The sequence below is a fragment of the Melozone crissalis genome, unplaced genomic scaffold (assembly GCF_028551555.1).
Source record: "Melozone crissalis strain CALT ecotype California unplaced genomic scaffold, PUWL_Pcris_2 ptg000081l_1, whole genome shotgun sequence".
NCBI lineage: Eukaryota > Metazoa > Chordata > Aves > Passeriformes > Passerellidae > Melozone > Melozone crissalis.
In genome coordinates, this window is record NW_026535858.1 from 13,188,783 (window position 1) to 13,201,202 (window position 12,420).

Sequence of the window (12,420 nt, forward strand, 5' to 3'; positions counted from 1 at the left end):
TGGGAGTTCAGGTGTGTGAGGAGGACCTGTTTAAGGAATTAAAAGTTCAGGATTCTGCTCTAAGTATACAAAAAGACCAGACATAAAAAGACTGTGGAGGAAGAAAAACAGCCCTATTGAAATCTGTCAGTATTTCTGGACAATTTTGACAAAACCAAAAAAATTAGTAGTTTCTTTCCATTTTGTGACCTATGCTTGCCCTCAGGTGACTAAGCTTACTCTTCCTGCTTGAACTTTATTTCCTCTTAATGTTGTTAAGAATAAATTTGAAATGGAAGTAATAAGCATCTGTTTTTGGCAAGGAGGAATCTATAAGGTCTTTTTTTTTAATATGGGCATTTCGATATTGTTTAATGTAACACATCTTTAGTCAAAAGACCCTAAGAAAAACAGTTGGGAGATACTAAGAAAAGAAGCTAGATTTATTTTTAGATGAAATTGTCAGTAATTGAAAATAGTTCATCAGTTACAGGGCATCATCTGTGGTTTTAAACTTGAGAGTGTTCACTGCAAAAAGTCTCATTCTGGAAACTCCTAAATTCTGCAGCCATTACATTTAACTTCAGAATTTATCAGGAAAAATGTATCTGCAAATAGTGTAATTAATTACCAAAAGATATAATTAACAGCCAAATACAGATTTTTTTGCCCTCTACCACCACCCACACACCTTGACAGTTTGTGGGTGTTTTAGTCACTGAAATTTTACCAAAAGCAGAAATCAAATTCAGTATCAGAATCAGTTGTTATTCATTAAATACATGTTTCTGAAATTTGAATATATATCTATACAACTGTTAGATATATATATATATAGATAGATAGATATCTAACAGCTCCTCATGATGTGGAATGACAGTGTTAATAGAAAATACTAATGGAAATTTAATAGCTACTTAAAAAAGGCTTTGAGAAGTTCATTGATGCAGCATTTCATGCATGATCCTGCTTTTAATGGCAAAGATACATCTTTAGTCAGCCTCTGACAGCCTGTTTTTCCTTGCAGTTGAAAACAGGAAAGTTAAAACCAGCTGAGTGTTGAGGGGTGGTTGCTCATGCAGTGCTGTGGAATGGGCTGGAAAACTTAATGTGTGCAGAATTTACACAGTGAAAAAAGAAGTGTATGTCTGTAAAAATAAACCTGGTTTTTAAAAAGTTATATTTAAAGGCAGAGAAAGCAAACAAACAAAAAAGGTTAAAAGTTGATTTATGTATCAAAATGATGCCATTTGGTTTTCTAATAAAATCAGGATGTAATTTTATTATTTTTTCCTCTCCAGATATCCAAGAGCAGTAACTTCTGGATTGGCGTGTTTAAGACATCCTTAGTCTACAGGGCAAGGAGGAACAGAGTGTTCTCCCTGTGCTGCAATTTCCTTGAATATATAATACAAAACCTTCTTTCCAGCTTTCCTCACGTTTGTTTTGCAACACATGTTGGCAGTGGAAAACAGATGATCCTGTTCTCCCAACTTGTATTTAAATCATGCATTAATACAGCAAAACTTGGTAGAAAACCTATTTAGCCTTTGTCACCCAGAATAGGTTTGAAAAATTATAGTTATTCTCTGTGTAGGATTTACTTTTTCTCAAAGCAGCTCGAGTTTAGGTAGGCCCTTAGTCCTGCAGTCTTTGGTGTTGTCAGCAGTTTCTTATTTTTACTGTAGCTCTTAACAAATTTAGTTTTGAATCAGATGTTGACTACTGCAGTGGTGTTTTATAGTTTGATGACAGATTTCTTCACCCATCTTAATAACATATATGCTGACAAATGAGTATTTCCCTCCTGCACCCTGACGATACTTGGCACTTGCTGTGGTTCCACACTTTGTTTTCTCAGTTATTTCCCTGAAGCTAAACAGAACCATGCCTTCCTGCTCTTGACAGGCACCTCAGAGTTGGTAATTTAAGGAACAGAATAATAGGAGCAGTCATGGAGAAGTTTTCAGAGTGAGGATCAGATGAGAGACTGCATGTAAAACCTTGCCACAGTTAGGCTTGTAAAATTCAGCCTTACTATGACATATGGTAGATACAACATATTTTTGACTAATTCAAGGATAAGAAATGCTTGCTTTTCTTTTTTTATGTGTGCATGTTTTTGGCATAATAACACACACACGTGTATATATATATGTATGTATATATACATATATATAATATATATATATATAAATATATATATAATTTTCATTAAATAGTCTTTCTTGAAAAGTTAAAAATAACTGTCTTATGACAAGGGGTCTCTTTGGTGAATTAAAGAGCAATAATTTGGTAGGAACTAATGATTTTCAATTTTTTTTTTCCTCTCCAGTGTAATGTATTTATATTTTCAGGATACTGTTGTTAGTTATGGTGCTCTTATAGTGCTATTTCACAGTTTCTTTTGGGGGGTGTATGTGCTGGAGTTTCTTTTGGATTTTGTTTGTTTTTTTCATTTCAGGTGTGACATTTCAAATTTGTGTTGATTGTAGTACTAGGGCAGCAGGAGAATGCAGTGTGCTTGTTGAATATCAGTGTAATAGTAAGGGGAGATAGCCAAAAAAGGTAGCAGAATTAATAGTTTTTTCCTTTTGCAGTTTGCACAGTTGTCTTTTTCTAGACATGCTCTTGAACATCCAAAGTTGTGAGGAGTGTTAACACAAGGTGTGTTTTCCTCCCAGCTATCTGTCAAGGTTACAGGGTCCATATTTGTTCCTCTGGACTGTTTGCTGTTTCTCTGCTTCTTCACAGACTAGTGGTCAGCTTGGAAACTTTGCTTGGTACAGAAGGGAAGAAAGACAGCCAAACCCAGTAAGCTGTAAAGTATTATTAATATAGCTTTCCTCCTTTTGTTTCTTTCTTAGAGGAAATGATACTGACTGTACCCCTTGGAACCCAGCACACAAAATGCTGTCTGGCCTTTCATCTTGGTTGGTTTTTTCCTTAGGCTTTTTGCCACTGCCAGGCAGATCCATGACTGCCTTTCCTTGTCATGCTGGGCATTTCAGAAGCTCTTTTATTTCTGAAGCCCTAAACCAGGAATTTCCTACAGTTCATCAAAACTGCTCTTTGACGTAATGAGGTTTCAGCTGGGCCAATGTATTGATAGATGTCAGTCACTTCTCATGGAGGGGCCACAGGAGGCAGATGGCTTTGCTTGGCAAGTATCTCCAAATCTGCTACTACACTTAGTAGCAGGAGATATGTATTTTTTTTTCTGCCTGTGTTACAACAGTGTTGTGCAGATGTGGCTCATGACAGCGAAATCTGTGGGAGGCTTTCATTTCCTGAAAATTGGGTGAAATGATTGTGCCCTGAGATGGTGTTTTACAGGGGTTATGCTTGAATAGCTGCAGTAGTGATAATTCATAATGAGACTTGTGAATTGCTTTATTGCTCTTTCAAGAGGAGCCATGTTTCTCTTGGTTTCCCATGGATCACAGAAAATTTCTGTAAATGGATCAGTTATGGAGTGTAGAAAACTTGAAGTGTAAATTGAGGGTGCTTTAAGTGAAATCTCTGCATTCTCATTGAATCTACTCATTCATAGACTGTGGGCTTGCCCCAAATTTTTTCAAAGGTATCAGAAACTCAACTACAGAAAAAATGAATCCTGTCCTGCTCCTTCTTCAGTTCAGCAGTGCTAAAGGAGGTGAGGCTGAAAATAATTGCTGCCAGAAGTTAATACAAAGAGGAAATCACAAACTTCTAATTATTTTTCTGTAGTTATTGGTATCAAGAATATCCAGACTTAGTCTAATTAAAGAAGGCAAGGCTTCTACTTCATAGTTAGGTATTCTCTGCTTATTAGAAATAATCTGTCCTCACAAATAACTTCTCTCTTATTAATTTTACATGTGCTTGTTAGAACATTTACCTCCTGAGTTTTGGAGGCTGGTTTTCATCCTGTTCATGTCCAGTAATTTGACTGACATCATTGTTCATAGAAGTGAGTTCTCTGGGTTTGGTAATTTTTTTTTTGGATGGTTTGTTAGTTTGGTGTGTGTGATTTGGTGGGGGTTATTTGCCTTTTTTTATAAGTACCGATGACTGGTTCCACAATTCCTCTGTTTAGACCTTCTGGTGACTTTGGTGTTCCTATTGGAGAATCTGTAATTCCTTCCTGTCTGAGACACTTTACTTCCTGGTAAAATGGGAATTTGGAATTTTTTGTAGGCCCCAAGGGTATGGTCACAGGGTTCCATTCTCACCTCTTTATTCAGGCACCTGAAGTACTGCCTGAAGCTGAAGCTTGAGGATTGATCAGAAACATATTTTTGGTCAGAATCAAGTGGCAATACTTGAACCTATTTCAGTGTTTTTTATTGTTCTCACTGGCTGTGCTTTTCTAATGAGATGAAAGTTGCTGTATTCCAACCAGAGAGGGAGATTGACCTTTGAGACTGCTAATCTGACTGCCCTATCAAATGAAGTGATATGGCCAGGTAGAAATTTTAATTGGTCCTACTTGGAATCTTGAGTATAATCATTACAATAGACAAAAAAAAAAAATCAGCTTGTAGTAATAGTCTATTTTATTTAGTGTCATTCAGAAATGTAACAGTGAAAGGCTCTTAGCAGTGTATTTCTGAACCTTAAAATCTCCTTGGTCAGCTTTTTCACTGTAGCACCAAGGAGCCATGCAGCAAGGCCACAGTGTTGAAAGTGTTGCTTTCTTACTGAGGAATGCACCCAGAAAGGGTTCCTTGTCCCTGCTCAATGAAAGCTTGTCAGAGCACAAGTCAAGCTGCCTATTAAGCAGGGAGGGAAGTTCCCTTAGTACTTGCACAGCAGCCACCTGGAGAGTTGTTTATTGCTTTGCTAGATGTTATAGATAGTGCTGTGGTACAGTTATCAATCTGGGAAAACAATGTAATTTAAAAAAAATACCAGAAAATTAAATCTGTCTTCTAATTCTAGTTTATCAGTTCTATATTCTAGGGCTCATCATTAGAGCTGCTTGTTTGAAGAAAAAGGTATTTTTCTTCCCTCTCTAAAATTAGTTATTTAACAAGTAGCTCAACTATGCAGGTACTTGCACAATTATTTTTTGTGTCTTAATAAAAATGTGCATGTTAGTGATTTTTATTTTTTTTTTAGAAATTCAGTATTTAACTTGATGTTAAATATCTCTTTTGATGGCATGGTTGTGGAAAGAAACCAGAATTTTTCATCAAATCCTCGTTATCACTTTTTTATTCTGGCTTTTGAAAAGGAATATATTCTTCAAAGTAGCTGGAGGGGTTTTTAACTGGTGTTAACACATGTTTTTTGTGCTAGGTGGTTTTGGACTGTGAGCTCCCTAGGGAATGAAGTGTAAAGATGTGAATAGCTATTTGTGACTGTTGATAATTTTTTAAGAAATATAGATGAGGACAAGTTTTGGGCTTGCAGCCAGTGTATCTTTCCCATTTGTCTCCTTTTCTATTAGTCTGTTTTGTGCCAGCTCTAAGAACTGAAGTTTTTACCTTGCTGTGTGAACCATGCTTTCCTGTGCAGCATTTTGGGGGTGCCAGCTGCCCCAGCAGACCTTTGAGGGGGTGATGTCTCTGTCTGGTTTGAGTGACCTGTGTGAGGATTGTTGCAGTGGGCTTCACAATGTGATGAGAAAGAGAAAAGATCAGATTATTGAGAATTTCTTGTGGAAATTAACTTTTATCTAAGAATAACACTGAGAAATAATGTCAGCTTTAAGAAGTTCTGTGTAGCTAGAAGTAGTTGCTTTTCTTCTTTTAGAAAATACTTCTAAATATGTTGTAAAAATAACATGAGCTTCTGGATAAATACAGATAGAGTTTGAGTGTCTGATCTATTCTTATTCTTTTTAGGCCATCATGACTGCACGACCTATTTCCAGAGAGAGTAATAAGATGTCTTATTTAGGTATTGATGTTTAAAAGCTTTACATGTAAATGCAAAAAAAAAAATACTGTTTGATTCTTTGGGTAGAGGGTGGTGAGGTGTATGTGTTTTTCTTAAATTTTGCTCTGTACAAGTTATGGTTTAAGTATAATTTTTTTTCCCCCTCTTTAAATTTAAGAAATAAATCTCATACAGGAAAATTTCAAAGCATTCCACACAATTTTTGTTTATTTGATAAACTGTTACAAGCTACAGTGTGCTTTGCATATTGTTATATATCTTTGGTTTATTGCCAGTAAGAAATTGTATGTATATTTAAAATATTCTAGTAGTCAGTAATGGTTATTGTGTCTGGTTGTTGCTTCCCAGAAGGCAGAATCTCTTTATTCCATATGGTGTTCAGGAAGTCTGATCTTTCTGTAGTCTTTAAGAAAACATACATTTTTAATGTTAGCTCTGTCCCCTTTCCAATCTGAGAGCTTGTTACTCTGAGTAGCAGTTCTGACTCAGAATCTTTTTCTTGCATGGTCTCTTCAGTTCCAAACAGCTTTGTCTGCAGTCAGAGGTTAATCCTTCTCCTTGAGCAGTGCCACCAGAACCTGACACAAAATACTGCCTTGTAGATTTTACCTTTCTGTGATCTGAGCTGCTCCAGATAATGCTTGAAAATACTGTGGGGTTTCTTTCTATAATAATTAAAAAATATATCACTGTATTTATTAAAGTCTCTGATAATAGTAGCAAATGAGTTTGCAGCATTTTTAATACCATGTTTTTGACATTCAGCATAAAATGGACTAGCTGGATACATGCCTCCTGTTCCTTATAGACTTTTTTTTTTCAAGTCCACTGTGAAATTTGACTGTGAAGGATCACCACAATGCTCCTGCCTTTAGGATGTGTTGGATCTGAGCTCTGTGAACTTTGCATGTCATCTTTCTCAGTTTTGTAGGGGTTTTGTTAGCTTTGGATGGGGGTTTCTGGGGGTGTACTTGCTTTTTTTTGTAGTATTCCTAGCTAGTGTTTTGTTTTTTTTCTCTTCAGAGAGGTCCTCAGATAGCTCTCAAAAGAAAATGGTCTCCATTTCAAAAGCAACCTTAAGCCATCCATAATTTAAACTAATCCTTAAATGCTGCCTGGAATCAACGTGTAAGCCTCCACTGGTGTGAGAAACCTTTGCTCTGAGATACAGAGTAGTATGTGCAAATTCCATATTCAGTGTCTTTCATGTTTTGGTGCTGTATCTGCTTTCAGGTGTCAGCCACTTGTTAGGAATGTTTTCAAGGACACAGGATGAGTGTCAGTCACACCACTGATACATGCATTTATTTAACAGCTCACTCCCAGAGACTTGCTCCTTAAGGAAAATGGTGAGTGGGTGTGCTTGCTTGGCTTTTTTGGGCAGCAGTTTGTTGCAGAGATGTTGCTGGAAGTGCAAATACAGAACTGCCTTGAATCTCTGCTCTGCAAGTTATTTGCCTTCATTGTTAGCTCTGTTGGGGGTTCCTTCCTCTCTACTCCCTTAAATTTGTGTCATCCTCTCTTCTCTGTTGGAATTTTGAGCTAATCCAAAAGTGGATCCAATCAAGTAGTTGGGGCTGTCATCTCACAGGCTGGCAGGATGCTTGATATGGGTTTTGCCAGATTTATGGCAAGATGAGCTCAATCCAGAGCAAATGAGTTGTATCAGTTAACATTTTAGTTGCTTAGATTGTGTTTTCTTCTAGTTATGAAGATGGACAGTTTTGGAATTTTTTTTGTTTTAAGAATTTATTATTCCATTCTGAAGTTGTACTGGTTCTACTTAAAATACTGTATAATGACATCATCCTATTAAAATTTGTTTGATAGGCAAGATGAATCATGGCTTCATTCATATAGGTTCAGTATGAATTAACTTCATATATCAGAGCTGCTCTTCTAGATCTACTCTCAGTTTGATATGGATTTTCCTGTCTGAAAATGGGTTGGTTGGATTTCTCACCAGACTTTCCCCCAGCCTGCAGGAGCAATTTCAGTGCTGTGTCTGTTTGGAAATACCTACCACCCCCAGGACTCTTCTTCTCCTTACTACAAATCTTTTTGGTTGGTTGGTTTTGCTCCTCCCTGCCCCGTTTGGGGAAGGTGGAGAAAAGCAGCACAAAAATGTGATGTTGCAGAGTAAAAACTTAAGTGGTCAAACACTCCAGGTTAGTGTATGAGCTGCCATCTTTGGGATCCTCTCCCCACTTTTTTCATTGTATGATGAGTCTATTGGGGGAATTTAAAGCTTTTTTCTTTGTATTTTGAAGAATTTATCAACCTTACAGCTGTCAATTTTATTAACAATGTTTTTTGGAGATATTATCTGAACGCATAAAAGGTAGAAACAAAAGCCCATGCACGTGTTTTGGAACATGATACATTTCTTCTAGAAGTGACCTAGGTGTGTATATTTCTAATAGATAGCTCTTGACAACACTTTGTTACTTCTCTATAGCTTATGTCCTCATGAAACAAAAGAAATCAGTTGTATAATTTTATTTTTCTCTATTTTAATGTACTCACTTCCACAGCATCTGTGGAAATACAAAGCACTCTTGACAGTAGTTGCTAGAATGGCAGATTTTTCTTTTTCTCCTGGAAGTATTTGTTATTTTTGGTCTTTTGTGGATCTTAAAGCTTATAGTGTTAGAGTTCAGGTTCATGAGTCATTTTGAACTACCAGATGAGATAGTTCTTAATTTAAATTTAGGTTTTGACCTGTCAGAATCACAAAGTTCAGTAAAGATGATTTTATTTGAAATTATTTTATCTTACTATACAATATAATTGGTGTGAAATATTCGGGTAAATATTTTTATTTGAGAGCAGACTCAGCTTAATTTAATCTCTTAAAAACTGCAAACATACTGACTTAGTTGAAACTGTGACAGCATCTGGCAGTCATTTCAGCAGGTGTTTATATGATGATATTAATATTACACACACACTCTTCCAAATTTGTTTATTGACTTTTATGTTTCTATCATCAACAAATGTGATTATAATGCTTTTTATGTGTGTTACTGCCTGATACTGTTACATTTTAAAATAGGGTTTTTCAAAATATTTTGGAGGCACTGTATTTTAAAACAGATATTTCTGCTCTAAAGCAGATGTATGTTAAAGTGTTTTTTAGGGAAGGATTTTCAAAAGAGAGTTCTGGCACTCTGGTTTAAGAGTTTTCTGCTCGGGGAAGGGCAGTGTGCAGTGTTGAAGGATTACTTTGTGAGCAGCATCTCTCTGAAGGCTCCCAGTGGAGCTGCTCAGGCTTACAGGGAGCATCTGGAAGGCTAAAACCAAGCACCAAGGCTACTGCTCAAAGAGGTCACTCAAGGCCTTCAGGTTCCCTGTTTCACTTGACAGTAACTGCACAGGCTGCATTTGGAAAAATAGGATCAGTTGTTATTCCTGAAGTGTCAGAAATCCCTGCAGAAGCCCCTCAGAAGTGTGGCAAAAAGTGCCAGTGAGAGACATCATGGTACCCTTCCCTTGTCCTCCTTGTTCAGATGGAAAAAGGAAGATTTTAATTCTTCTGGTACCTGCTGTGAATGTGTGCATTATCCCTTATTGTCATCTGTGCTGGAAGAGCAATCTTTTAGTAGGAAACACTGCAGAAAATAAATATACTTCTGTTCTGCTTAGCCAGTCCTTCAGTGTTTCAGCCAAACTGACCTTTCCTTCCATTTTACCCCACAGGCTTCTGCTGTCTCTTTCCAGCAGTAATGTGTTCTGTCCTTTGTGGCCTCCATGGGTGGTGTTCTGAAGACCTGACTGGATTTTATCTGTGCCCTTTCCATCACCTACTGAGAGATGAAAATCCTCTGCTTTGCTTTCTATTTTTTTCCCCTGTTATTTTTGCTTATTATACTGTTGGGGTGTTTTCTGTGGCAATTTTGAACCATTGTACTGACCATCCAGAGCTGGGGGAAAATCCCAGCTGTTCTGACAGTCATCTTGTGTCTTCAATGCAAAATAGGGGAGCAGGGGGGGCTTGAGATACCATGCTTGAAGTCCCCAGGTAGTTTCTGGGGGATATTAGTGCCAGTAATCATAGTTACTGTATCAAATCTAAAATAGAAAGCAGGGCTGCAGAATGAGTCCCTGCTGCAGTGTCTGAGTACATTTGGGTGTTTTGCTGTGGGGCTGCTGGTGGTGCCTGAATTCCTGCTGGCAGAGCTGCTTCACACCCACGGCTGCTTTTCTGCTCTGGTGTGCCAGGGAGGGCTGGGAGCTCTCCTGTAGCAGCTTCTGTCTTCTGCCTGCCTTGTTAAATTGAGAGGGTGTTTTCCATCGGAGCTGCACAGACACGGGTAAAACCAAGTGACTGAGCCATGAGTGTGCTCTGAGTGTGCTCTCAGGTCACTGCCCTCCCACAGGCAGTGATCCCCACGCTGGGCCAGACACACCTTCACAGGAGAATTCACTGCAGTTCATCTATCAGTGTCCTTTAGGCTTTTTGCATAATTCATAAATACTTATCCTTCCTAGGTAGTGGAGTGGTCAGATGTGAGGTGTGCCTGGGAAGCAGCAGACAGGGAGTGTGAGCCAGCTTCCAGCTGAAGTTTTGGAGGTGGCTCTCTTTTAAAAAGTGGTGGGTCTTGATAGAAATTTCACAGTTCACTTCTGCCCTTAAGACCTGTGCTGTGTTGGTGGTTCTTCCCGAATATGTGCTGGGCTGGCTGAAGGCTGATCATGGAGTTACTTGCAGGCTAATTTTCAGGTGGATTAATGAGCTGATGAATATCTCCTCTCTGGCTCTGAGAGCCTGTGTGGAGGTGTACACACCACCAGTGAATTTCATCTTTGCACACCTTCTGTCCTCTATTTGGATGTTGTGATCTCTAATGGTTCATGGCAAAGTTGCCATTTATAAATACCTGCTAAGGAAGGGGAAAAACAGTTTGGGGTTTTGGTGGTTTTTTCACTGATGTAGCAGCTCAGGCTGCATGGTATGTATAATCCAATATAAGCACAATGTTTTGTAATTTATGATCAAAAACCCCAAACCAAAAACCCTTAGGAAAATCATGAGATTAAGATTTTGAAATGCGAATGAGTCACTTCAGAATTGCGTTGCTTTGTTTTTTAAACAGACTGCTGTAGTATTGGGAGTTTTATTGGTGGCATATTGGGTTCTTTTTTGTGTTGTGTTGTTTTGGTTTTTTACATTAGTCTCTTCAACCTAATGTATTCAGGAAAACTGCTGGCTCTGTGGCATTGCTTTTATGGATATTATTTTCACATCTCATTTTGCCCAGTTTAAGAAGAAAAAAGCAATTAAAATGGAAAGGAAATGCAGAATTGTTTTTTCACAGTTAAGCATCTGCAGAAAGTATATATTTTTCTTAAGTGGAGTTGGTTTAATTTATTTTCTAGATGCTTTTTGTTCTGGCCTTTTTAAAATTCTTGCAGCTTTATAATGTAATGTTAGTTATAGGGCATGCAGTGATGAGTAATTATTTCTTGCTTGTTTCAACTATGTTCCATAAATATATGAACAGGGAAAATTGAAACTAATGAATCAAAGCCTTTAGAATTATACTCATGACACTTTCTGCACTTCTTATTTAAAGGGCATGGAGAAAATATGCTCTTACTTTTTCAAGTGTAATTTAGGTGAAGAGAATGTATGTATTTAAAGCTACCTCCATTTTACAGAAGGTTTTGTGTGCTGGCCTGGGCTATTCCCAAAATGTTTGAGGAAAACTCAGTCTTGAGTTTTGTACTAAGTGCTATGTTTACTAAAGGATTTCTTGATAACATTTGGTTAATAATTGACACTTCAGTATTCCTCATTCTGCTGATTGTGTTAGGTAAAAAATTTGAAGTAATGAGGTGATTGAATTGACATAGTGAATTAAATGCTTGCAGGGAAACCAAAAGCCTCAGTTTTTGCTTTTTGTTAATTTGCTTTTGGTGTAGCCGCTGTGTGTGTATGGAGAAAGTACACATGAAGGAACTTAGATTTGTATGCTGTGATATTCTGACCTTTTTTTTACTAGAAGTATTCTGCTCTCTAGCACTTCTTCCCCACCCTTCTGATTATGTACTTAACTAAAAATTTCTGTAGCATTTTCCTGGTATAAAGCAAAACTACAGTTCCAATTATCAAATTTCTCTTTTTGTTTGCAGATGATGATGTACCTGCAGATATGGTTGCAGAAGAATCAGGTCCTGGTGCACAAAACAGCCCGTACCAACTTCGCAGAAAAACTCTTCTACCTAAGAGAACAGCTTGTCCTACAAAGAGCAGTATGGAGGTAATTTCTTTGGGTTTAATTGTCCAGGAAATGTTACTGTTTCAAGAATATGAAACTAGTTAGTATTTTTCTTAAGTTACCTAATGACTGCACTAATTCTAATTTATTTTATCAAAGGGTGCCTCTACTTCGGCTACTGAAAACTTTGGTCACCGAGCAAAACGTGCTAGAGTATCTGGGAAATCCCAGGATTTATCAGGTAATAACTTTTGTACAAGAAAAGGGCAGGGGAGATGGAGTTCAGAGACATTTTAATGTCACACATTCTCTCACGCAGATTGTCCCTAAACTG

At 37.6% G+C, this 12,420-nt stretch overlaps 1 protein-coding gene across 2 annotated transcripts in view; it reads left to right on the top strand.

The window, feature by feature from the left end:
• The window catches only part of FBXO11 (F-box protein 11), a 71,271-nt gene that overhangs the window by 23,016 nt on the left and 35,835 nt on the right, over window positions 1–12,420 (top strand). For both annotated transcript variants that reach the window (XM_054290155.1, XM_054290156.1), the window contains exons 2-3: window positions 12,001–12,128; window positions 12,246–12,327. In XM_054290155.1, coding sequence (XP_054146130.1) covers window positions 12,001–12,128; window positions 12,246–12,327 — 210 coding nt within the window. The remainder of the gene's footprint in view (window positions 1–12,000; window positions 12,129–12,245; window positions 12,328–12,420) is intronic.